Here is a 25,538-nt window from a genome sequence, read left to right on the forward strand (position 1 = left end):
AGGCATATCTAAGGGCGCCCTGATTTTGGCGGGCTGGGAAAGCCACATTGTGGACCGCCCGAAAGGTGGTCACTGGGTAAACCCGAGGCACGTGACGTGGGGGCGGGGCCCGGGAAGGCGCTCGGAATCCGGAACCCCAGTTCTGATTTTCTTTCCTCCCGGTCTGTGCTCTCTAATGGTTCTGGCGCTTCCAGGGAAGGGGGATTGGAGATAGGGGCTCAGTGCAGCGACGAGCCGCGTGGACCTGGGGCTGTCTGGCCGCCACCAGCCGCCTGCCGATCCGCCTGGCCAGGCTTCCCGTCTGGTCATGGCGAGATTCTGGGCTTGCGTGGCCGGCGCTGGCTTCTTTCTTGCATTTCTGGTTTTACATTCTCGTTTTTGTGGCTTTCGGGTGAGTTGGAAAGTGAAATAGCCGTCAGGTGTGTGAGTAGCACTTTGGGAAGGCGGTCTTGGGAAGGAGGTGGTGGGTCCTGGCTCTCACACTAGCTCGGCTCAAACCTGCAGCGGGCTGAACTGCCTAAGTTAAAAACATTTGTAATTGTGATACACTGGCATTTTCCATATTTTGTCTTCTTCCCCAGCTCCCTCCACATCTTCACTTTGCCTTTAAAATTTCCTGGCGCTCTGAGGAAATCCTTTACCGGCTGGATGTGGATTGGCCTATGTACTCAGAATACTTTACTGGAGCAACGTTTTGTGTTGCAGTTGACTCCTTAAACGGATTGGTTTACGTAGCCCAAGTAAGTAAAAATGGGATTAAAAAAAGTAAGTTATGAACACAAAGAAAACAGCTTTTCTGTTTTACTGTGCGAAGTAACTATACGTTTATATTACGCCAAATGTGGAATTTGTTTTTTGAGTTAAAGTTAGTATTTTGATTTTGAATGTGATATTAATATTGTTAGGTAAGCTGGGGTTTTTTTAAACGTTACTAAATTTCTCGGTTAACTTTAATTTTTGTTCTCTCTGCCAAAATAAAGATCGCTTTCTTAAAACTGATCCTATCTAAGCGGTTATTTTTGTATACCTTCAGAGAGGGGATAACATCCCAAAGGTATTAGTGTTCACAGAGGATGGATATTTCCTACGAGCCTGGAATTATACAGTTGACACACCTCATGGTATATTTGCAGCCAGTACACTACATGAACAATCCGTCTGGATCACGGATGTAGGAAGTGGTATGTGTAGTAATATCTATTAACCTGTCTTGCTAGAAATCATCTTTGCCCATGTTCTTGCTTGTCCGTTTTAAAAACAGAGTGGCCGAATCTAACTGTAACTTCTTTAATGATTCATGAAATCATTTATTTCTAAAAATCTTTAAAACATACTTTTGTAGAAAAGAAGGCTATAAATTATTATGATCTTTCCTTTATCAAGGGACTTGTCCTCTTTAAAGCATCAGCTGCTCTTCTCAGTTTAAATAATTCTAAACATCTTCTATGAATCCTATATGCTGTAAAGCCTTATGCTATAAAATGGAAATTTCTAAAAGCTGATGAATGGAGTCCTTGCTGTCATTTTCTTTTACGACTTCTCTTTCAAAAGAGATTGTGCTGAGAAACCAGAACTGCTTTCTTGCCCATTTGCCATTTGCAAGATTTGCAAAACTGCTGGTGATAATGTTTCTGAAATCCCACTGGCTGCAGCATGTCTGAAACCTTCCTTCCGTCAAATATTTTTAGTCGAATGTACTGCAAAACAATTGAATTGACAGCTGTGCGATAAGTTTTCAGAGATAGCAGTTTGTGTGTGTTGTGGCTTCAAACCAGATAGCTTTAGCGATAGCTTGGTATTATCTCAGGATCTCAGGAAGGAATGGGATTTTTAAAAATTTTATTTTTTATTGAAGTGTCATTGATTTACAATGTTAGTTTCAGGTGTACAGCAATTCAGTTATACATATGCATACATGTATATTTTTTCTTTTCAGATTCTTTTCCATTTATATGTTATTACAAGAAGTTGGATATAGTTTCCTGTGCTATACAGTAGGTCCTTGAAGGAGTGGAATCTTAAAGACAGTATTTCTAGTAATCCTTGGCCCAGTTATATTCATGGCTTGAAGGTCATCTTGTTTCCCTAGTTCTGGCTAATTCAGATATCATTTTGGAATTAAAGAGGTCTCAGTTTTTATGAGAAGTGTCCTTACCATATCTGTTCTCAGAACCCAAAAGATTTCTGAGCCTCAGACTGTGATCCGTTTATTTCCAGCTGTATTTTGGATGGTAAGATTCTGGTGAAACCCCAAAATCTAGGTTAACCTCTGAGTTCATTGTTGGACTCTAATGAAATTTGATTATTTTGCTGCTGCTGCTTCCCCCCCCCCCTTTTCAGAATTTACTGTTAAAGGCAGCCTTTACTTTTTAATTCATTCCATTCATGTGATCCTTTTTATAATGGACATCACTGGTTCCCAGAAATAAGAACACACATGACCTCTTCATTCTCTCCATTACAGCTTATTTTTCCACACAGATCTGAAGACAGTTTTTCTCTTCCTTCCCATTTTTCAAAGAATAAATTCTCTTAAGGGAAAACATGGCTGCATATCAGCCATTTTTAAAAATTATTTAACAGTATTCCCTTTCTTTTTCCAATTCTTTAGGAACTTTGAAGTTTGCTTTAGTGTTTTGTTCTCTTATTATTGTTACAAACTTTGGCTCAAGCCTCCAAAATAAGTATAATAATAAATACAATTTTCAAGATAGGATTGTAATGCAAACTGATTCACTTTATTTCCAGTGAGCTTATTGTTCCTAGTTTACCCTTTGAATGCCGACCAGTTAGCTGGTCGTGGTGTGCCTTCAGATTGATTTCTGTGAACTGCTTTATATTTTTTCCCTATTTATTAATATTCCACTTTGTACTTTTGCTTGTAAGGTACTTTGAATTCAAGTAAATTTTAACACGAGATGATAAGATACTGATGATTTGGAAAGATTTGTCCCTTTTTTAGGAAAGGAAAGCTAATGGGTTGAATTTTGTATTTGTTTTCAGTAGGGGAAAATGTAGTTTTAAAAAGTCTATATTGTTATAGGCTAGTGTTACCTCAATTAAAAAACTTAAAAAATATTAACACCAGGATAGATATAAATACCCTTTATAAGCAAGTAAACAGAAGTCTGTTTTATAGAGAAGTTTCTCATTGAGCTACTGAAATTGGAGCTCTGCCCATGAACGACTGAAAAAACAGTTTTCAATAATTGTTCCTTTTCCAGTTCCTTCCTGATTTTCTTTTACAAGTAATGCTTATACAGGGTCATAAGATTAAAAAAGAAACTGGTATACCAACAATTTTACATCATCAGCCTTTTGTTTAGTGAGTTAATTTTTTTTTAGTTTTATTTACTTGGTTTTAGAACCTACTTATTTTGGAGTACCTGAGATTTTAATTCATAAATAGATTTGGTTGTAACTAAGAAGAAGCTCTGTTGCTTGTCAAATATAACATTTACTTATCTGAGCTTTTAAACTTTTTATTGCTATTTAACTCTGTCCAATTTTTGCTCTCAGCTTACTTGAGAAATGTGAATGTTTGTACAGTGGTTATGTTTGTGAAATGTGCATGTCTGTCTTTATAGGATCCTACGGTCATACTATTAAAAAATACAATTCCTTTGGTGATCTTGTTCAAGTTTTGGGTACCCCAGGCAAAAAAGGCACTGGTTTGAATCCCCTGCAGTTTGATAACCCTGCAGAATTATACGTAGATGACACAGGAGATATTTACATCGTGGATGGAGATGGAGGGCTGAATAACAGACTGATCAAATTATCCCAAGGTAACATGGCTTAATTTTGCATGGTACTGTAAGAATACTACTTAGTGAGTTGGATTTAGTTTGCCTGATACTCGGTGTGTATTGTAACCATTGTATATAAAGCTTTGTGTAAAGGGCTCAAGTGTATTACTAGGAGAAAACCAGGACAGATGTGTGGGATGGCCAGTAATAAACGATTCTAGTAGGTTTGCTTATTCTTCGCCAAAAGCTAGGTGTTCCCTTTGAAATGAACTGGAGGCAGAGTGAGAAGAGTGGGCTCGAGAAATCAGTGGTTATCCTGTCCAGTTAAGAATGGGGAGGCTAGGAACCTGGCATCACGGAGCTAAGATATCCTGCAGGTGGACTGATCAGCACGTGTTGTATTGTATTCCCTGCTCCACGTCCTCAAGAGTATTCCGGATGCAGGTCTGTTATAGAAGAGACGGTTAAATGCTGCTGCATGTTATTGATCGTTAAAGTAAAATAAAGTTAGGAGAAGGAGAAACTATTATTGGCTGGAGAGGTAGGGCAAGAGTTATGAAGGAAATAGTTCTTGAACGAACTGATTATGGTGAGGGGAGAAGAGAGGGATGGGAGGAGTATTCACAAGGCTTTAATCGCCCAAGGTCTACAGGTGGGACTTGGCAGGTCTTTCAGGAAAGGAGCTTAGGATGCTCTTTGGATAGTACAAAATATGATTTGGGGTGTCCTTGAAAGTGTATCTAAGGATTTTGAAGCTATAATTTTGCCTATAAAAAGTCTGAGGTGGCAGGTGACGTTACAGAAGCAGAGTTTTTAGAAGACAAAATAGCACCTCAGGACCTTGTTACAGTAAGTGCTGTCATTCGGAGGCTGTGTAGTCAGTTTATCACCCAGTGACTGAACTGGGTCGGTGACAGTTAAAGGGAGCTGAGGTGGGGGTAAAGCAAGAATCCAGAAAATTCTATGCAAGAAAGAAACAACCAAATTTAGGAGACAAATGGAGTATAAGTGTATTAGTTTCCGGTGGCTTAAACAGACGTAATCTCACGGTTTTGGAATCCAGAAGTCTGAACTGTATAGGGCAGACCACGCTCCCTCTAAAGGCGCCCAGGGAGCGCACTTCCTTGTGTCTTCCAGCTTCCAGTGGCTCCAGACAGTTCTCGGCTTATGGTAGTGTGACGTAACGCCAGTCTCCGCCTCTGTCTGTACATTTCTTTCTTCTCTATTTCTGTCTCAGATCTCGCTCTCCTTTCTCTTACAAGGACACTAGTTGTTGGATTCAGGGTCCACTCTGAATCCAGAATCATCTCATCTCAAGATCCCTAACTTAATTGTATCTGTAAAGGCCCTATTTCTAATAAGGTCCATTCACAGCTCTGGAGATTGAGACTCAGACATGTTTTTGAGGGGTGGGGGGAACCTTCAGTCCACTACAGGGGTAATAAAGAAGACCCCCTATAAAAGCATAATGTGAGTTTTTAAACTCAGAGGAATAGTAATATCAAATAGCAGGTTGGTTATGAAGGAGAACCAGTTTGAGGAAGAGGTTAACATGAACCATAAACAATGATTTTAAGTTCTGAAAAATTCAAGTGGAGACGGTCGTCAAAGAAGTGGATTAATTGCTTGAAACATAGAATTTTTTTTTTAGCATGGAAATTAGACAAGCAAATGTATAAACAGAAAGCCAGGAAAACATAATCAGCTGGGGGTATAATTGAATAGTTTGTAACTTAGGACGTAAAATAGAACATTGCAAATGGGTTAAGGTATTCTCTATGTTGTTCAGACCATATCTGTTTACCATTTATAGATTACATGATCCTTTGGCTGCATGGGGAAAATGGGACAGGGCCTGCTAAGTTCAACATACCTCACAGCGTTACAGTTGATTCAGCTGGCCGGGTAAATATATGTTGCCACTGTGTCTGGACCATTTCTGAATGTGGTTTTGGGGCGGGGGTTTGTATATATGCATCTTGGTGCACACGTGCATGTCTGGACATCTGGCTGTGTGTCTATGTTAGTGGATGCGTGTATCTGGGTATTCCTGGGCAATTCCTCTGGGTGGGGCTGAGTATACCCACATCCTCTCTTGTAAATGTTTGAGTCCTGTAATGAAGTTCCCCTAATATCTAAAAAAGAGCAAAACAAATTATCTATGTTTCTTAAAAGAGTAGAACAAGCAAGTAATGGAACCGAATGTAAGTGACGTTACCTGAAAAAGAGTTGCCTTCCTATTGGGAAAACTACTGTCAGTGTTTAAATATCGTTTAAATTCTAAAATTGAATTGAATTAATTCTAGAATGTGTTAATCAAGAGGGAGATGAAAAGGTTAATCTTGGAAGCTTGAAAAAGGAAGTGGCCTAGGCACGCTCTTGCTCTCACTAGCTCCACTCTGTCTGGAGAACAGAAAGCTTTAACCAACACGTTTTACTTCAGTTCTTTTTCTCCCACCCCTACCCACTGCCACATCTTTTGCTTTTGCACACCTTTAAGCATACATAGCTCTTTCGGAGGGTTGTCTTCCTATAACCAAACCCCCAGCCAAAAGGTTTTATATTAGTTTCTCCACCTGTTTTCCTATAGTGCCTCGTACTTCTGCGCTGTAGTAACTATCACGCTGTAATTTCATCATTTCAGTGTCCCCCGTAATGCATGTCGGCTGTGTGAGGGCGGGAACTGAACCCCTTATGCTTTGTATCTCAGTGCCTCGCACACAGTTGTCATCTTACGTATTTGTTAAATGACCACATGTCTTGGTACACAGTGAACTTGTCAGACTGTCTTGGCTTCATGCCATTAGAATTTTAATTCATTTCCACTTCTGATTTTGTGTTTGGCAAGCGACCTTCTGATTATGATTTAGCTTCCTATGTTGATGGAATGAGAATGTTTTGATCAGAAGATCTTCAAATATTTCCCATCATAGATAGGAAGATAACTGAACATGTGAACCTTGTAGATTGGGAATTAGAAGGTCGGAATTTGGGTTTTACGTGTTACCCTCCTGAGCCTGGATGAACGCTCCCCTCATGGGATAAAAACAAGATGAAATTTCTGACCCAGACCCAGGTCAGTTCACCGCAGTGAGAAGTGTCTTTGGAGAGTCCTTGGCGATCATGTGATGGGGAGACTCTGTCATTACCAAGTGCAGGAGAACAGGAGTGTTAATTTCTGGGCACTCATGTTTTTATAACAACAACAGTGCGATTCTAGGCATCTAACATGATTCACTCATTTAATCATCACCTCAACCCTGTATGAAAAGCTTATTAGTCCTAGAGTTAGACTTGCTTCTTAAACAAGATTTCTCATGATCAGAATCTGTTGAGTAGGAAAAATAAGGCTAACAATGTATAGTGTCATTCACTCCAAGGATCCAAACTCTATTTCCTCCTTGGTCACTTCTCAAAGACAGGAATCTCAAAATCCTTAGGGAAACTCACCCTTAGTAAAGAATCATAGGGCAGGAAAAGATCTTGAGGAATCACCTTGCTGAGGGATCAGGGAGCTTTCTAAAGCGATGCAGGGAGTCTTCATTGGTTTCTGATTGGAGACGGGCTCAGTGGCTGTTGAAACTCACACACTGACCAAGACTTAGTCAGGGCTGCCCTGAAGGAGTAGGCCTAAACCCACAAACCCAAGAAATCCAGGGGTCCTCAGTGAGAGGAGTGGCGGCAGCGTGGGTGGCCCGCCCTTCCAGTACATTCTTACTTGCTTCTGCACCCCCAGGCACGTGTCATTCCACTTCACCTTATGTGTGCCACGGGTCGCATGCATCGTATACAGTACACAGAACGTCACTTAGAGCCAGTCTACCTTCCTGTTTTATAACAGCAGTTTCCTTAATACCTCACGGCAGCCTACAGCAAACCTAGACTAAACCTACTGGCAGCCTGTTACCATTCTTCATGTGGTATTAAGATCTCCCAAGCGTCCTCTTTAAGTGGTTTGGCGCTTTGGACTACCCTGGGAAATAGCAGGTGGGGGTTCAAGGGTGCAGTACGAGTGAACAGCTGGTTTCCCACCAGCCTGAGCTCCTAAGGAGCAAGGCTGCTTTTCTGTGTCTTTGTCTTACCAGCTGGCCCAGCAGCCAGCAAGCTGGCAGCGCTCAGAGACAGCGGAGGCTTGTTAGGGGAGTGAATGAATGAATGCATGAATGCTGTCAGTTCTCAGTATCTGCTAATGCTCTGCATTATAGTGGAGGACCCCACCTTATTCAGATGGCTAGTGTAGTAGTCAGAGCATCCGAGGCTCTGGGTTAAGACAGATGCCCACACGGGGCTCTCCCGCTTCCTGTAAGCTCACTGGGAACAAAGGCTTTACCCTTTCTGCTCTTTAGTTTCCCGACAGCGGGGCTTTTTGAGGACCCTCTCCTTTGGGGGGGGGTGCCTGTAAGTACTGAGTGAGCATGTTTATGGAACTAATGAAAGCAGACCTTCATTCTCTCCTCCTCTTTTCTTTCTTCTCGTTCTGATGTGGGGCTTTTTCAGTGAGTGTCTTTCTGGGTTCTCAGGTGTGGGTCGCTGACCGAGGCAATAAAAGACTTCAGGTGTTTGATAAAGACTCTGGGGAGTGGTTAGGAGCGTGGAATAGCTGCTTCACAGACGAGGGACCTTCTTCAGTCAGGTAATTGTTTTCTTTTTATTTTAAAATGCTTGTTGGATTCGGGTCATGTTCATTTCTCTGAAGAGCTAGCTGCAAGTTGGAAATGTTTACTGTTAACTTTTAAGCAGGGAAAGGAGGGAAGGAAACAAGCATGCGGAGAACACGTAATCCCATTTCACATCCCGGGCAGCGTGCCGCGCAGTGCTCGACCCTCCTCCAGCCTCCACCCTCGAGATCATTTATTTTTAAACAGAATGAAAATAAAACATCTTGAAGGAGGAGGGTAGAGTGCATGCTTAGCGTGCACGAGGTCCTGGGGTCAATCCCCAGTACCTCCATGAAAAAAAAAATAAATGAGTAAACCTAATTACTTCCCCTTGCAAAACAAAAAAAAAAGTGTCGGACCCAGACTAACACTGAGTCTCCACTAGTTTCATGTTTGTGTACTATGATATTGTTTTTTTTTTTTTAATTTAAGCTAACCTTTGGCTAAATCTCCCATCACAAATCTCTCGTTCCCTCATCAGCAGAATTAGATCAATTTTAAATTCTCCCTGAAAGAACACCTTCAGTAAGCAGGTGCTTACAGGCTGTTTCATGCTGTTGGGATACAAATGTGGAAAAAATAAACCTCCGTGTTAGTCTTACACTGACTGATTCTGCAGGTGTCTTTCCCCGTAGATTTACTCCTGACGGGAAGTACCTGATCGCAGCCCAGCTGAGGCTCAGCCGGCTCCTCGTGGCGGCCGCGCCCCCCATAGGGAGCATTGGCCGCTGCTCCGTGATCAGCACCATCCAGCTGGCAGACCAGGTTTCACCCCATCTCTTAGACGTCAGTGCCAAGACTGGAGCCATCTACGTGGCAGAAATTGGAGCAAAACAAGTACAAAAATATGTCCCCATGAATAGTTTTTTCTCTTCATTTGGTTCATACGTTTCTCTTCCTGAAGATGTTTCACGTGGAAGTTGGGATTCTCAAAATCATGGTTGAATACTCTACAGTAACGTTCAGGCATAGGGGTTTGTTTCTTCATTTTACCTTGACCCTGTGTCAGAAACGTTTGTTTTTAATATCATTAAGAAGCATGTCTTTTGGCATTCTTGTGACTTAGTTTTATTCGTCAGTGTGTAAGGATGTTTTAATGAAAGAAACGCAACTAATGAAAAAAGGATGAAAAAGAGGGACTAAGGTTGTTGTAACTTAGTAATCTTCCTTGTTGGCTGATTCTCCCTGGGGGTGAAAAGACAGGAATCAAAATGGGTTTGCAGGATAATTTATAGAATTTCATATAAAAACTACAAACCTTCGCTTTATTCCCTTTATAGGAAGGGAGCCACTTGAGAGATGGGGTCACGTGGGGTCCTGACTGACAAGTACTCACAGAGTGCTAGGTCCTGAGAGTTCAGAGGTGAAGAGGCCGGGTTTGTCCGTGTGCATTCGAGTAGCTCAGAGTCCACACAGCCCAGTGACAGCAGCGCACGGGTGTCCTGGGACTTTGGAAGGAGGAGCACCTGAATGGTGGAGACTTCGCAGGGGAGCTATTTTGAGCTCCCACTTGCAAAACTGAGGAGGAGAAAACAATGTGGTCCAGGTCGAGAAGTTAGGAAAAATTGCACGCTTGTTGTGAAAGTAGGTAAACTTTCTTTTAAAAGCCCAACTTGGCTTTAGTCCTTTAGCTGCAAAATACTTAATCTCAGTTTTAAATGTAGGAATAAGTGGCTAGCGTGTAAGCACTTTACCAAAAGGGATTTTTACAAATCACAGGGGTGTTTTTTTAAAAGTAGTGTTAAAAGTAAGCCCTCTCTTCAGTGCCTCCATCTTTTTTTTTTTTTTCCAAACAGGAACTCCGTTCATTCTAACGTTTGCCTACCTCAAAGAAATTTTAGAATTATTTATATGAGGGTATGTGCCAAGCACCTGGAGCTGTTAAGATGAATAATTCCCTACCTTTCTGTCCCTACATCTCTTTTTATCCTTTTGGTATGAAGGTTGGCCTCCCGGTTGAGACCGTCGGTTCAGTTTGTTCTGGTTTATTCTAGGTTTTGAAGGAATTTTGCCATGTTAGGATCTTTCAGATCATCACCCTTTCTTGTCTCAGCCTCCCTCTTCATCCTAGGGTTGTACTGGACACTGTGTTGCGTATCTCGAGCTGACTTTCCGCATCAGCCATTATGGCTGGAGTCTGTTTTCCAGACCTCAAGGGACTCACACTTGTTTTGATGCTGAGTCCCATCTCGATGCAGTTAGGAAAGTAAATCTACCGACAGGAAACTCTCCTGTGTTTCAAGGCCATTGAGAAGTGTGTTTGTGCCACTGAGGGAGCTATGTGACCTAAATGAGTCACCTTAGTGTTCTCTTCAGTGTAATAGGAACATCCCTGCCTTTCCTCCTTCAGGAAGTGCTGTGAGGACCAGACATGTGATATGTGCACGTGTGCCCTTTGGAGTCGGTAGCTCCAAATACATTAAAGGCATTTTATTAGCAAAGGTCCTTCTAAATGTGTCATTTACCTGATTCCAGCTGTCTGCTTTGCCTTAATTTTGCATTTACTGCTTTTTATCAAAACACATCTTCATGAACTTCATGCAGTTTGGCCATTATAGTAAATTGATTTGGATGAAAGGAAGTCATTTGAGGTTTCATTTGTTTTGTTTTTAAGCCAGGACAAGAAACGGTCTCTTTGAAGGAATGCGAGGTCCATAAATTGATTTTGTCATTTCAAAAATGTTCTATTTAACTTTGTTTTATACTAGATTCTTATAAAACTTGCTGCAAGTATTGTCTTCATGTGTCTTGCTAAACGTGTTTATTTTGTTAGTATACTTGTAATCAGTTTTCCACTTTTTTTTCCTTTGGATTAATTGGTTAAATAAATTGAATGAGAAATGTGTTGTATTTTCTATTAAAAAATACAAATTAAAATTTTTGAAAGAAAACTCAGTATTATCTGGTTTTCCAATTAATGTTTGATTGTATTGTTAAAAAAGCAGTTTATGATTTCTTATTCCGTGGAAGAATTTCAACAGTCATGGACTCACAGGGTGATACTGAGGATGTGTCCTCTTTATTCACGTGTGAAGTGAGGGCTGGAGTGTGTTGTGAATATAGCTAGCATTTGCTTGGAAGATTTAATTTGGCTTTTAAGATGATGGGTGGGTACAAATGATACTAATTACTAGCTAGCTCTATATTTTTTGCGTTAGAAATGGAATCTCTCTATGCCTCTACTTTCTAGATCTGTTCTGGGGGAGAAGAGGTAGGGTGTGTCACTGAGAAACCCAAAGGCTGTGGGTGTCTTTCCTAACCTCCACTGTAACATTGGGTCTTTGAAGTGGAACGTTTGCCCGTCAAGGTAAACGGGTGCAGTGTGACGGCTCAGCTAAGGAGGCCTTGTATACTTTGTGCTCAGATCACGTAACAGGTTAGAAGACAGCTTCAAGCAATATGGCTGTTGGGCAAAAGGCAGTCAAGGTCTAACCTTTGTTCTGCTTTTGTTGGGTTTAAACATTACTGGGTTTAAAGCAGGATAGATTGGATAGCCAGCATTAAAACTGGAGACTCAGATTTTTGCTCCTTTGACTCACCAAAATAAATTAGAATCAACAAAGTCTTTTTTTCAAAAGTCAGAATAGATCCCGTTTATTCAACAAAAATATATGAGACAATAAATGTGTGAAGACACTTAGGCAAGTGCCTTAGCAGTTCATGACCTGGTTGGGGAAACAGGCCACAACCACCCTTACTTCTCAGCTCTTTCTGGGAGGTGCCGTTTGGCACTTGTGTTGTATTTCATTCTCGATACAAAAGAGGGCAGCAGAGTCCTGCTTATGGTAAGCATTTCTTGAAATCTAATGGGAGCATCAGTTGACCTTTATACTCTGATTTTTTTTTTAATCTAAGGCTACAGACAGTGGTAACCAGGTAACCATACCTTTAACTTTCCTTCTTTTTCTTTACTTTCCTCGCATCTTGAGGAAATTCATTTATAGGTGATATGTTTTCCAAGGATTGTTGGAAATGTTTACTGTTTCATTGGATATTCCGATGTTTAAGGGGGAAAAAAGGTTAAATCTTTTCAATAATTCAAACTAACAGCCAGAAGTGAATAACTTTTTAAACTGTAACCTGAATGTGTATTTCATAAAGTAGAAAATGTGTTTGTGATAGAGAATTATTCCTTTTCTTTCTACTAGGTTTTTTTTTTCTTAAACAATTTTGTCTTGTAGTTGCTGACTCTTTTTACAAATAAGAAAAATGGATTATTTACAAAAAGGCACTTAACCTATAGAATCCATGAGCCCTGCCACTGACTGTCTGCATTGTTCCAAGACTGCTTCATTTTTCTCATTTGGGAAATGGAGGTGATAGTATTTTCCTCATAGTATTATACAAACAAGCCCATGCATATAGAGCATCACACCCAGTCCCAGTCCAGTTTTTTTTTTTTTTTTGGTTTGCATTAAAGCTGTTTATCCATCCAACAGGTAAACTACATGCTAGGTCCCAGGAACACCATGGTGAGCAAGGTAAATTTTCAGGACTTTATATTCTGCTTGGGGAGACAGAGGAGTTTGAATGGAAAAATGAGATTCTGATTAGAATTTGTGGTCTATATGAACACTTGGTTGGCTAAGTAAACACCCCTTTCCAACTGTCTCCCTTCCTTTCCACCACCTTAGAGACCAGTAGAGCTGGGTACTTGCTTCCTCGGCTTGCCAGCTTCTAGGGGTACCATGTGATGCTGTACTGGCCACTGTAGTTCTGGGGCTTCCAGAAAAATCATTTTTTTTTAATTAAAAAAAAAAGCAGGGGAGAGGATATAGCTCAAGTGGTAGAGCATGTGCTTAGCATGCATGAGGTCCTGGGTGCAATCCCCAGTACCTCCATCGAAAAACCAAATAAATAAACCTGATGACCTCCCCCCCTGTAAAAGGAAAAAAAAAAGAGGGCAGGCATATTTAGCATCACCACCTTTTCCCTTCTTCCCTGACTTGAACTTGAATGTGATGCCTGGAGTTGTGGCAGCCCTGTTGGAACCATAAAGCAACAAACCAATATTCTAAAGGAAGGCTGAAGGAGACAGGGTTTTTATGATGGAGAAGCTATTGAACTGGACTTGTAGTTCCTTTCTCCAGACTTCTTTTTATGTGAGATAATTAAATATTTTATTTACTTAAGCCACTATTAGTTGGCTGTTTTCTTGCAGATGAAATTATTCCCGAGAAATTCAATATTGAATTAACCTACATTAATTTGGGGAGGATGGATATTTTTTATGGCTTCAACATTCTGTACCCAGGTAAGTAAGTCTCTGTTTTTATGTCTTATGTCATTTAATAAGTTTTTTTTTTAATTTAGATCCTGTGCATTTGTTTTGAGACACATTTAGATTCCTGTGTCAAGTTTATTCTATGCATTTATTAATTGTAGCTAGTAGAGTAGGATTTTTTCCCCCTTTTCTAATTAGCTTTTGGTGGTATAGGGAAAAAGTATCAATTCTTTTTATATATATCATATTTTTTCACCTTAATAAACTCTTACTAATTTAATCAACTATTACAGATACTCTTGGTATATGATTCTGAACTATACATCTTTCAATATTTATATTGTTTGCTTAATTTTAAAAATTTCATTACATTAACTACACTGTTCAAAACAATGTTGAATAATAGCAGTGATATGGAAAACCTATCTTATTTCTGATTTTAATGGAAATGTTGATACTTCACCAATTAACATGTTTGCTGTTAAGTCTTGGTAATTTTCATATTTAAGTAGGTTTTTTTAATCTCTTGGAATCTTATTAAAAATAATTACTTAATTTTATAAAATGGCTTTTGGCACTGATGTATACAACATGTTGGTTAATGAAAGTTATAGTTTTTTTTAATGTTTATTATTGGAAAAAACTTTACTTGGTCATCATTTCTTGCCTAGAACTTTTATTCTTGAAACAAAGAGGGCAGTAGAGTTTCATTTATATACAGTTCATTATGTTTCACCCATCTCTAAAAGGAATTTTAATTTCTTTACAATAGAATATTTCCACTTTTAGGGAACAAAACTTTTTTCCCATTTTTCACTGCATGGATTTTTATAGGTGAAAAAAATAACATACTTCAACAAAAATTTAATGTAACAAAATTTCGTATTTTTATATGATGAAAAATCAAGGAAGGTGTGAGAAGGGGACAGGGTCTTTAAGCCAGTAATTCAATAAATAAGAAGTACTAGTATTTGGTGCACACACTCCTGATTGGATGGAGACTGGCACTGTCCAATAGAAGTGGTGGTGGGCATGGTCTGTATTTCTGCCGTCCAACATGGCCGCCCTGAGCACTTGTGGCTTTTGAGCCCTAGAAGGTAGCTTATGTGTATGAGAACTTGAATTTTCAACTTTATCTTTAATTTAACTTTAAATTGTCATAGGTGGCCATGAGCTACTGTATTGGTCAGCACAGCAGGTGATTCTAGGTTTTCATAATAATGACGAGTAATTTGTTTTCACTCAGTTTCCTTGTTTATTGGCATAATTTGAATTCTCTGTCAATCCCTTAAATTCGTGGATTATCCAGTGTGACGTTTTGGGCAATGTTGTTAATATTTCAAACTAACCTCAAAGATGAAAAATTAGCCTTCACATTGGAATATTTCACTGCTGAACCGTCTGTTAAGTATTTTCCAAACGGAAGTGAAGCCAGTCTGTGAAGAGCTAAGTAAATAGTTCTCAAGAAGCTTTCAAGTTATTTATGTATGTGTATATTTACTTTATCAGCTCACCTCTGGGGACATACCTGTTCTATTAGTTTTTTCCCCCTGAGAAGAAATCATTTTTCACATGAAACAACTCAGGTTTCAATGCAAACTTGTTTCACATAGGTTATGTACCCACAGAGGTACTTACAATAATTGTTTCAAACATCCTAAAAGTCAAGGTAGAAGGCAGTTAAATACAATTGCAGCTTCATACTGGTTTAATTGTTACATCTTTGCTAATGATTACATTGGTTTTCATCTTTATTTGTATTTTAAAGCCTAGATAATAAAATTTATTCCCGGGGTGGGGGAGGGTAGAGCTCAGTGGTAGAGTGCATGTCCAGCACGCACAGGGTCCTGGGTCAACCCTCGGTGCCTCCATTAAAAATAAATAAGTAAATAAGCCTAATTATCTCCCCCCAAAAAGCCCCCACAGAATAGTTATTCCAAATAATACTGCTTCCAGTTTTCTGATATATTATGAAATATTTCAACAGTTATCAACTCATAGACAGTGTCATTCCGTTGACGCCCCTGCGTACTTACTCCCTGCCCACTGATTATTTTACAGTCTCTAGCATCATATTATTTCATCTTTAGATAGCATGTTTTTCAAAGTGTAAATGATAATTTTTCTAAACAATGCTACTGACTTCAAGTTTTATAGTTCCTGAATATTATTAAATATTGTCAGTGTTCTAATTTTACCTCATCTTGTATATTTTTTAAATTGTTTGCTGGGGTTGAAATAAGTTCCATATATTGATTTCTTAATTTTTATTTAATCTGGCCATCTGTTTCATAGTTTCCCAGAGTCTGGATTTTGTTGATTTTATCTGAATTTGGCAAACATGTTACTCTGTCTCCTATAATTCCTGTAAATTGGTAGTTAGTGCTACAGTCTTCATCAGATTAGGATTTTATATATATATATATATATTTTTGGCAAAATTACATTAGGTGGTGGTGTGTACTTCTGCTTTGTACTTTTGTTTGAATTGTCCAAGAAACTTCAAAACTATTCTGTATCCTACATTATATTTTACGCAGACATCTCCAATTTGCTTTTATACTGCGTCTCCCCATAAATATGCTTTTGAAAGGTATTTTCTTACAAAGGCTGAATTTTGTGTGTCCAGCTGACATTCAGTGATGCTGGGAAAATAGCAACCATTTCACTTGAAGGATTGGGGTAGTTTGAATAATGTCTCCCTCCCACCCCAAATATATCCAGATCCTGATTTCCAAAACCTGTGAATGTGACCTTATATGAAAAAAGACTTTGTAGATGGGACTACATTAGGATCTTGAGAGGAGATTATCCTGGATTATCTGGCTGGGCCCTAATACAATCATGTGTGTCCTTGTAAGAGGGAGGAGAAGGAGATTTGACACACAGACAAGATGTCAGTGTGACCCTGAAGGCAATGATTGGAGTGATACAGCGAGCCAAGGAATGTGGCAGCCACCAGAGGCTGGAAGAGGCAAGGACTGGTTCTTTTCTGGCACTTACAGACAGGGCGTGGCCCTGCCTGGACCTTGATTTTGGCCCAGTGATACTGATTTTGGATTTTTGGCCTCCAATATCATGAAAGAATACATTTCTGTGGTTTTAAGCCACTAAGTTTGTGATAATTTGTTAACAGCTGCTGCAGGAAACTAATACAGATTTGGTTCTTGAAAGTGGAGTCATGCTATAATATATACCTAAAAATGTGAAATTATCTTTGCAATTGGATGATAGGCAGAGGCTGGAAAAATTTTGAAGAGCATGATAATAAAAAAAAACTTAGATTGTCTTAAATAGACTGTTGGTAAAAGTACGGCATTAAAGGCACAACGGGTGAGGGCCCGGGAGTAAGAGAGCGCCGTGGGAAAGCCTAGATCATACATCACAGAGAATATACACAGCATTGTAAACAGACTGTCTGTAAACATTTGAATTTTAAAGGTGATGCTAGTAAGGCCTCAGAAGGAGATGAGCAATGTGTTTTTGAAAACTGGAGGAAATAGGATATTTATTATATAGTGGGAACAAACATAAGAATGACTGCAAATTACAAGACAATGGAATGCCTATAAATTGCTGGGGGAAAAGGTCAATTTAGAATTCTACATCCAGCAAATGTTTCTTTGAAATGTGAAGAAAAATAGACATTTCAAAGTAATAAAAGCTGAAAATATTTCTTGCCATCAAATATGTAAGCAATATTAAAGGAGGATCTTTAGTCTGAAAGAAAAGGATGCCAGTTGGAAACTTGGATCTACATAAAGGAAAAAAAAGGACCTGAAATGGTAAATTTGTGGCTAAATATAAAGGACATTTTAAAAAATTTATTTTAAAAATAAATGACTGTTTAAAGCAAAACTGGTAACAGTGTATACTGATGTTTATATAACATGTAGAAGTAAAAAGTATGACAAATATCAAAGGGCAAGATGGGGAAATGAAAACATACTGTTGTCAGAATATGAGAAGTGGTATAATATCATTTGAAAGTAGATGCTGCCAACTTTAAGAGGAATATTATAAATTCTAACGTAAATGAAAATGAAACAAATGTATAGATAATAAACCAATGAAAGAAGGTAAAATGCTATACAAATAGGCAATTCCAAAAGCAGCCTGGAAAAGAGGGAAAAGGGACAAAGAACAAACAGGGCATACAGAAAACATGACAGTACATTTAAACCCAGTGTATTAAATGTTACATTATATGTAAATCGTTTAAATAACGTGGTGAAAATTTAGTGATTGTCAGACTGGATAAAAAAGATGGGTATGAAAGATGAACTTTATATATAAAACAGGATAGTTAATGATACAAATAAACTTATTTACAAGATAGAGACTCATAGACATAGAAAATGAACTTATGGTTACCAAAGGGAAAAGGGGGGAATGATAAATTAGGAGTTTGGGATTAGCAGGTGCAAGCTACTATGTATAAAATAAACAACAAGGTTCTAATGTATAACACAAGGAACTACGTTCACTATTTTGTGATAACCTATAATGAAAAACATACATATATATATGTATAGAACTGAATCACTATGCCATACACCAGAAATTAACACAACATTGTAAATCAACTATACTTCAATAATAAAAGAAGACGGGATAGTTAAAAGTGAGAGAAAGAAAAAAGATATTTCATTACAAACAGTAATTATAAGAAAGCTGAAGTAGCTATATTACTGTCAGAGTAGATTTCGGAGCCAGAAATATTACCAGGGATAAAGAGAGAAAGTTTATATGATAAAAGGATCAATATATCAAAAAGAGCTAAAAAGCAAAATGGCTATGATTAATAGCAGTTTAGAAATACATCCAAGGAAAATTTGACAGTAAAAGAAAAATCCACCATCAGAGCTGGAAATTTTAACACCCATCTCTCTACAACTAATAGAACAACTAGCACACATACAAAATCGGTAAAGATGTAGGTCATCTGAATAATGCCATCAACTTTGACCAAGTGGATATTTAGAGAACACTGTACAATAACCACAGGATACACATCCTTTCTAAGTGCACAGGGAACAGTCACTAAGTTAGATCACAAGTGATGCCACAGAATGGGCTCAAGAAATTTAGAAGATTTGGAATCATACAGAATGTATTTTTCTGACTACATTTGAATTAAATTAGAAATCAAAACCCATTTAAGATCTGGAAAAAAATCCCTAAATATTTAGAAACTAAATATTACATTTGTAAATAACTTAGGCTACCCAGAAAAAAAAAAAAAACACAACAGGAGTAGGAAAATACGGTGAAGTAAATGAAAATGAAAATACAGTAAGTCAAAATATGTGAGATGCATTTAAAGCAGTGGTTAGAAAGATGTATAGTTTTAAATATGTGAGGAAAGAAGAAAATCTAAAATCAATGGTTTATGATTCCACCTTAAAAAGAAACAGGTGCACATTTAACCAAGGATTAGTGAGGAAAAAATAAAGAAATACATGGAAATCAAGTAGAAAAACACAAAATTAATGCAACTAAAAGCTAAATATTGGAAAAGATCGATGAAATTGACAAACCTTGACTAGCTATACTGATCAAGGGGAAAAAGGAAATTACTGATATCAGAAAAGAAAGTAGTTTTATTTCTCCAGACATCGAAAGAATAATAAATGCAAGAACTTTATACCATAAAATTCGACCATTTAGATCAGGAGCTGGCAAATTTCTGTGACAAGCCAGCTAGTAAATATCTTGGACTATTGGGCATACAATCTGCCCCAACTACTCAGCTCTGCCCCTCCAGCGTGAAAGCCGCAACAGTGTGTAAATGAATGGCTGTGGATGTGTCCACACAAAACTCTCCTTAGAAATGTTACTGATCCTGAGTTCAATCCCCAGTACCTCCAAAGAAAAAGAGGGGGAAAAAAAAGGAAAAAGACATTCCTGACACATCCATGGATGTGGATTAATCTCAGACGTATTGTGCTACTTGCTCGATAACCTTGACCTATGAGTGCATCTAGAGAGTGAGAGAGAATGGTTGGGGGTGAAAGGAAGTAAAATGATTTGGGCAGCTGTTGTATAGCAGATGCTGGGAAACGCGAAATGGATGAATTCACTGCCAACTGAAATCAGAGAGCAGGAATATTGAATGCGTCAAGTGTTCTGATTCCTTCTGCTTTCTTTAGCCATGATTTGCAGCCGAGAAAGCAAGTAGGCATTACTAAGGATTCAGGATTACAGAGCACACATGGCTGCTGAGATACGTATGGTGTTAGGAACAGCCATGCAGACTTGGAGAAACAGTTGGAACAGGAAACTTAATGGGTGGGAAGGGGTAAGCATGGAAAACCTTGGTTAGAATGAAGAAGAGTTGAGCATGCAGGAAAGAGGAGAGGTGATAGGGAAGAATGATTTGGATGAAGAAAAATTACTTTCCGTGGCAGGTGACATATTATGCAACATGAACTTACCAAATTAGTACAGTAATGGCAGGCAGCTAAGGCTGAAAACATAAAACCCTTCTAGCAGGGACAGACGTGGAAAAAGTCCCTGTCTTCTGGAGGGAATAACCTCAATAGACATCAGCCTTATCAACTTGTAGCTCTGACAGTAATGTCACATCCTCCTTAATTGATGGCTCTCAATAACATATATATGTATTTTTTAGAGTTATTTTGTGTCCAGTCTCCCAATCCGTTTGGGTGTTACAGTCTGTAATGCAGGGAATATTCTAGGGTATTATTCCTACAGGTAGAAGACACGTCTCACTGTAGACAAAAAATGGACTAGAGCATCTTCAGCCTCTCAGCCCTTCATAGGTCTGAGGATGGATGGTTTTACCCGAGAAAAGGCAGACAAAGAGATTTCAGCTCATCAGTAAAGTGTCTGACTCCTCAAGGAATGGCTGGAGATTAAATTTAAAGTCAACCTTAAATTAATTTAAAAATACGCATAAAATTTATTACTACACCAATTGGATATGTCAGACTGATAACCATCTATGTAGAAACAACAGCTTATAATTAATATAGCAAAAAAAGTGAACACTACTTTTCCTGTTTTGGAGCATAGGAAAGGCAAGTTTTAAACAAAAGTGTTACTGGAGCATTTGATAGGACACCAACGGTCAAGACCATACTGTTATTTTTTAACAGCTTTTGAAAACTTACTTGAAGATTCTCCTCTTGCAATAACCTCTCCCCTTTGTCAATTCTTAACATATTTATTGTTTATTTCTCAGTTTTGCCCCTAATTATGTCTTTATTCTCCATCAGCTTGCAAAGTAATAGAGAATAAAATTTTGCTCTTTCAAATGCCTCAGTGCAATGCACATAATAAATGTTCGCTCAATACAATCACACCTCAATTCCAAGATCCTTCAAAGGTGGAGAAAAGGACAGCGTTTAAGGCAGGATTTCTCATCTTTTCAGAGCTGGGTCACGAGCAGCAATGCTGTATCAAGGGGAAGCCTCTCACGAGTGGCTGGTGCAAGCACAGAAAGAAGGAACCCAAGCAGACACTTGTTGGGGCCCGAAGGAGTCCTCTGTTGCTAAGTCAGAGACAACGCCTTAAACAGATTCACCTTTTCCCGAGTGAACATACAAAGATAAAGAGACGTAACGTTGCTCATCAGGAGAAGAGTGGAAAAGGACAGAGAAGTCTGATAATGGCATGAGCTACCCAGGCCACCTGTGTTCTCTCTTCCGCCACCCATGGACCACCAGAACTTGAAAGGCCACCATCTAGTAGAATGACTAGCCAGGGATGCAGGGGTGAAGTGAAGAATTGGTGGAAATCCTTGCCAGATGTTGTGTCCCACTGGGTCTGTCATCTACCTCCCTGGAAGTTGCACCTTCTCTGTATATTTAGACCTCATCATGTCCACGCACGTTCAATACATTGCCAGCCTACACACAGGAAATGCCCCCAAGGCACAGCTCATAAATGAGAAAAGTCCTATGCAGAGGGATGCCTGCCTGTTTGCAGATACACAGTAGTAAACACATTCATTTCAACTGTGTCCATCCACGGATTAGCTCTGCGTAGGAATCAGCAACACGGTCTCATAGAAGCCTTCGCCTTAAAAGGAACAGAAAAGATCAGTCAGGTCAATTCAGTGACGATCTACACTTGTGTAAACCCAGTCAATTACTTATGGTAATTCAATCTCGAGTGTGATGAAAAGAGGGTGGGCTTGGAGTGTGACATGAAGTTGAGTGTCACTATGTGACGTTGAATCATCTATTCATTTCTCTGGGGTTTTCAGTTTCCTTTTGTATAAATTAATAAGCTTTTTTTTTCATGAAAATATGATTGTATGAAATCCTGCCTTCTTTTAAGTCAACATGACCCACTGAGGAAGAAAGTACCTTGTGATTTCAACTTTCCCATCAGGAATCCAGGCTCATTCAATACTTCTACCAATTGCCAAGTGCAAATAAGGCATAGGGCTTTCCTTGATCTAAAAAATGATTAAACCTATCCCTAAATATGCATTCTCTTGTTCTTCCTATAAAATCTGCTGTACCCCAACTCAGTCCTCTTTTCATTCCTAACTTTGCTTATTTCAGTTTCCTTCTTAAAAAAAATCAATATGGCCAGAGCTATCCATTTTTCTTCCCAAAGAGCCAGTGACTGCCTTTGTTGATTCTTTCTATACTATCTTGCTTTTTCTATTTTGACCCTTATTCTTTCTGTCTATTCTCTTTGGGTTTATTCTGCTGTTTTTCTAACTTCTTAAGTGTACACTTAGCTCATTCTTTAAAAATTCTTCTTTTATTGCATAATGGAATGAATTTCCATCCAAATTTTCATAGGTAGTATCTGAATTATAATTCAGTTCCAAATACTTTACTTCCATAATGATTCCTCTTTGAAGTCTGTTTTTAAGTTTATAATTATGAGAAGTTTGAGTTATCTTTGTGGTTTTGATTCCTAATTTAATTGCATAATAGACAAAGTAATGTGCTTGTTACAGACTATCTGCCGTATTTAGACATGAATTATAACTAAGTATATTGTCAATTTTATTAAGCTCCATTTATGGTTGTAAAGAATGAGAAATCTCTAACTGCTGTCATTAAATAAAGCTTGCTAACTGCATTCTTTGAATTTTCTTTAAAAATTTTTCATCTCCTTGAGATAGTAATTAATGGGAGACATGTGAATTGGTCCCTTTTCTTTGGATTTTTATCAAATTTTGCTTTATATTTTCTTGTCTTCTTTTTGGAATATAAGGGGAAAAACCTCAGGGCATTAAAGAACATAAAACCTGGAGTAATTGATTTATATCGATTGAATGTATCATTAGATGGACTTGATTAATTTGAGTATTTTCTCCCCACTTCCACTTTTCCAGCCTTTTTTAGTCTGAGGCTCATTTAATACCTTGTTGCTTTTATGGTTCCATTAAAGTCTCAGTGCCCAGGGCAGAGTTTTGTAAAAGGAGGCAGGAGCTGCTTCCGGGATATTTCAAGCCACCTGGAACTTGATGGTACCCGCTTCCCTGAGTCTCTTTCTTTGGAGGTTTCACTTCCAGTGGCAGTGGCTTGTCACCTAACGGGTGACTTCAGCAGGTGGGAAGGAGGGAACGGGCGCTGTGTCCCCACAGCTTCTTACGCAGTCTGTCACAGTCAAAGAAGGAGAAGATGAGGCCCTGCCAGCCCATCAAATGAGTTGAATTTAATGAATCTTCTAGTTGACTTACGACCTTTTTTTCTCCCTGTTTCATCTTCCGTGTTTCTTTTTGTCTCCTGATCCCCTTTATAACCACGAGGAGATGATTGGGTCACTGGTACCTGTTTTTTTTTCCCCCACTTTTATTAACAGTTAATTCTATGAAGATAATTTTAGCTTCAAAGAACTGCAAAAACAGTGTAGCGTTCTCACACATCCTCACCCTTATGTGAACGTCTTCCATAACTATGTACGCTTTTGCCTTATGTTAATGTCTTCCGTAAACACAGAGCACATTTATCAAAAGAAAGAATACCACCTCATTACAATACTATCAACTGAAGTTAACAAAATAAATAAAATTAGAAATCTCTCTGATTTTACCAGGTTTTCAATGAATGTCTTTTTTCTGTTCTAGGGTCCAGTCCAGGATCTCATGTTACATTTAGTGGCTATGTCTCCTTAGTCTTCTCCAATCTGTGACAATGCCTCTTTCTTCCCTTGTCTTTCACGACCTTGACACTTTCTGTGCTTGGTTATTTTGTGTTGGGTTTGTTCGATGGGTACTCATGATTTTGCTGAAGTCCTGCATCACTGGAAAGGATACGACAGAAAATAAGTGCCTTTCTCAATGCACCATAGCAGGGGGTACCTGATGTCAGGATGTAGGTATTACCACGTTAGCCACGACCACTTGGCTAAGACAGGGTCTCCCAGGAAGCTCCTCTGTAAATGTATTATTTTTCCCTTTGCAAAGTGCTACGTGGGGGGAGTGACACTTTGAAACTGCAAATATCCTATTTGACTTAAAATTTGCAGCCAGCTACTCAAGGTCCAGTCCTCTGTGGGCATCCAGTGGAGGCCCGGGAGGTTATTGAAACTTCTTTTTCCCTCCCAGCAGAGGCCTCCCACTGGGTTGGCTTACAAGCTTACCTTGCAGGCTTTCAGTTTCCTTTTGGCCCCACTGCTTCTTGCTGTCTTTCAATCTCAGTTCATACACTTGAAAGAATGCTTTTTATATTTTACCCAGTATTTCTCTGCATTTCGTAATGGGGCTTTTTTTTTCAGATTATGCCAGCGTCTTGTTGAACATGATCATTGCTTCCACCCACACATGTACATTGACACGGATACACACCTATTTTCTCAGGGCAATTGTTACAATGGCTATATTTTCTGAGTCCAAAATAAAGATTTCTGTCCTGAAAAAAGACTCGTCTTGGCTTGTGACAGTTTTTTATGTGAAAAGACTTAAAACTGTATAAAAATTAAATAAATGTCAAAAATTATTATACATTTAATCATTTTTTTGGAAAGAAGAAAATGATATAAAATTGAGACAATCACAGAAGACACTGGATATACGTTCTCTGCACCCAAGACTCAGTGATCATGTTGCTCAGCCCCTCTGCTTCTGCTCTGAGCACATGGTCTACAACACAGCTGCGTCTGCGGGACGTTGAGCTCCACTGTTTTTCTGTATTTGATGAAGAAGGTGATGATGAAGATGATGATGATGATATGAGCAAATAACTACTATTTCTAAATAATGGGTGTACAGTATACTTAACAAAATAGTTCTTAACATTAAACAACAATTTCTATCACTGCCTGTTGCTGTTTTATCACATTGCCCATGTCTGATTTCTATACTGATACCACAGATACCCTTCCAGCATGCTTATTTCTGTGAAGGTTTCTTTTTTTTTTTTTTTGATTGGTGCCATCTGTCATTATAACTCATCTTCCATGCTGAGTGGCTTTGCATGTGGTGATTACTGGTTTCCTAGCCCCCTTGGACCTCACAGTTCTCCAGGAAAGAGGAGGATCTCACCCTGGCTGTATTCAGATACCTGACTCATCTGAATTTCCTGCTGAGATGAAAACCTAAAGTGGAAAGTCAATTAAGTGCTTTCTGTTTAGGTTGGGGTGGAGATTGAGGTTCTGCGCGCGTGTGTGTGTGTGTGTGTGTGTGTGTACATGCAAGTGTGCTCATTTGGAGAGTGAGGCTAAGTCTCATTGCTCAATAAAGCAAGGAACAGATGGCACTGTCAGTTCCAGGCACAGCACAATCACACACCATATGAGCATTCCCAAACAGTGCTGCATGTGCAGCCCCAAGCTGCCAGCCGTCCCTCGGATACTTAAATCCCAGAGCTCCAAGAGAGCATATTGCACTGCATTCCTCTGAACAATAAAAATCACTTGACTTTCTGTCTTCCCTCTACATTCCTTCCCCCACCCTGCTCCCTGGGGCAAGCTGGA

The 25,538-nt window shown here is 38.9% G+C and overlaps 1 protein-coding gene across 2 annotated transcripts; it reads left to right on the top strand.

The window, feature by feature from the left end:
• The first annotated feature begins 107 nt into the window (after positions 1–107).
• On the top strand, positions 108–22,700 carry NHLRC3 (NHL repeat containing 3). 2 transcript variants are annotated; one of them, XM_072976154.1, is made up of 8 exons: positions 108–391; positions 582–740; positions 1,034–1,181; positions 3,588–3,788; positions 5,563–5,654; positions 8,270–8,382; positions 9,043–13,661; positions 21,029–22,700. In XM_072976154.1, exons 1-7 carry the CDS (start codon positions 308–310, stop codon positions 9,350–9,352), a joined length of 1,107 nt encoding a protein of 368 aa, XP_072832255.1. In that variant the 5' UTR covers positions 108–307; the 3' UTR covers positions 9,353–13,661; positions 21,029–22,700. The 2 variants fall into 2 exon arrangements, with proteins under 2 accessions (XP_072832255.1, XP_072832256.1); XM_072976155.1 differs by lacking the exon at positions 21,029–22,700 and having other exon boundaries at positions 9,027–9,161.
• Positions 22,701–25,538: the final 2,838 nt, after the last annotated feature.

The sequence above is a fragment of the Vicugna pacos genome, chromosome 14, assembly GCF_048564905.1.
Source record: "Vicugna pacos chromosome 14, VicPac4, whole genome shotgun sequence".
Taxonomy (NCBI): domain Eukaryota; kingdom Metazoa; phylum Chordata; class Mammalia; order Artiodactyla; family Camelidae; genus Vicugna; species Vicugna pacos.

Coding starts and splice junctions, on each gene's coding strand:
- NHLRC3 (XM_072976154.1), top strand. CDS start 308: ATGGCGAGATTCTGGGCTTGCGTGGCCGGCGCTGGCTTCTTTCTTGCA. Junction 392..581: donor CTCGTTTTTGTGGCTTTCGG/GTGAGTTGGAAA, acceptor CTTCTTCCCCAG/CTCCCTCCACATCTTCACTT. Junction 741..1,033: donor GATTGGTTTACGTAGCCCAA/GTAAGTAAAAAT, acceptor GTATACCTTCAG/AGAGGGGATAACATCCCAAA.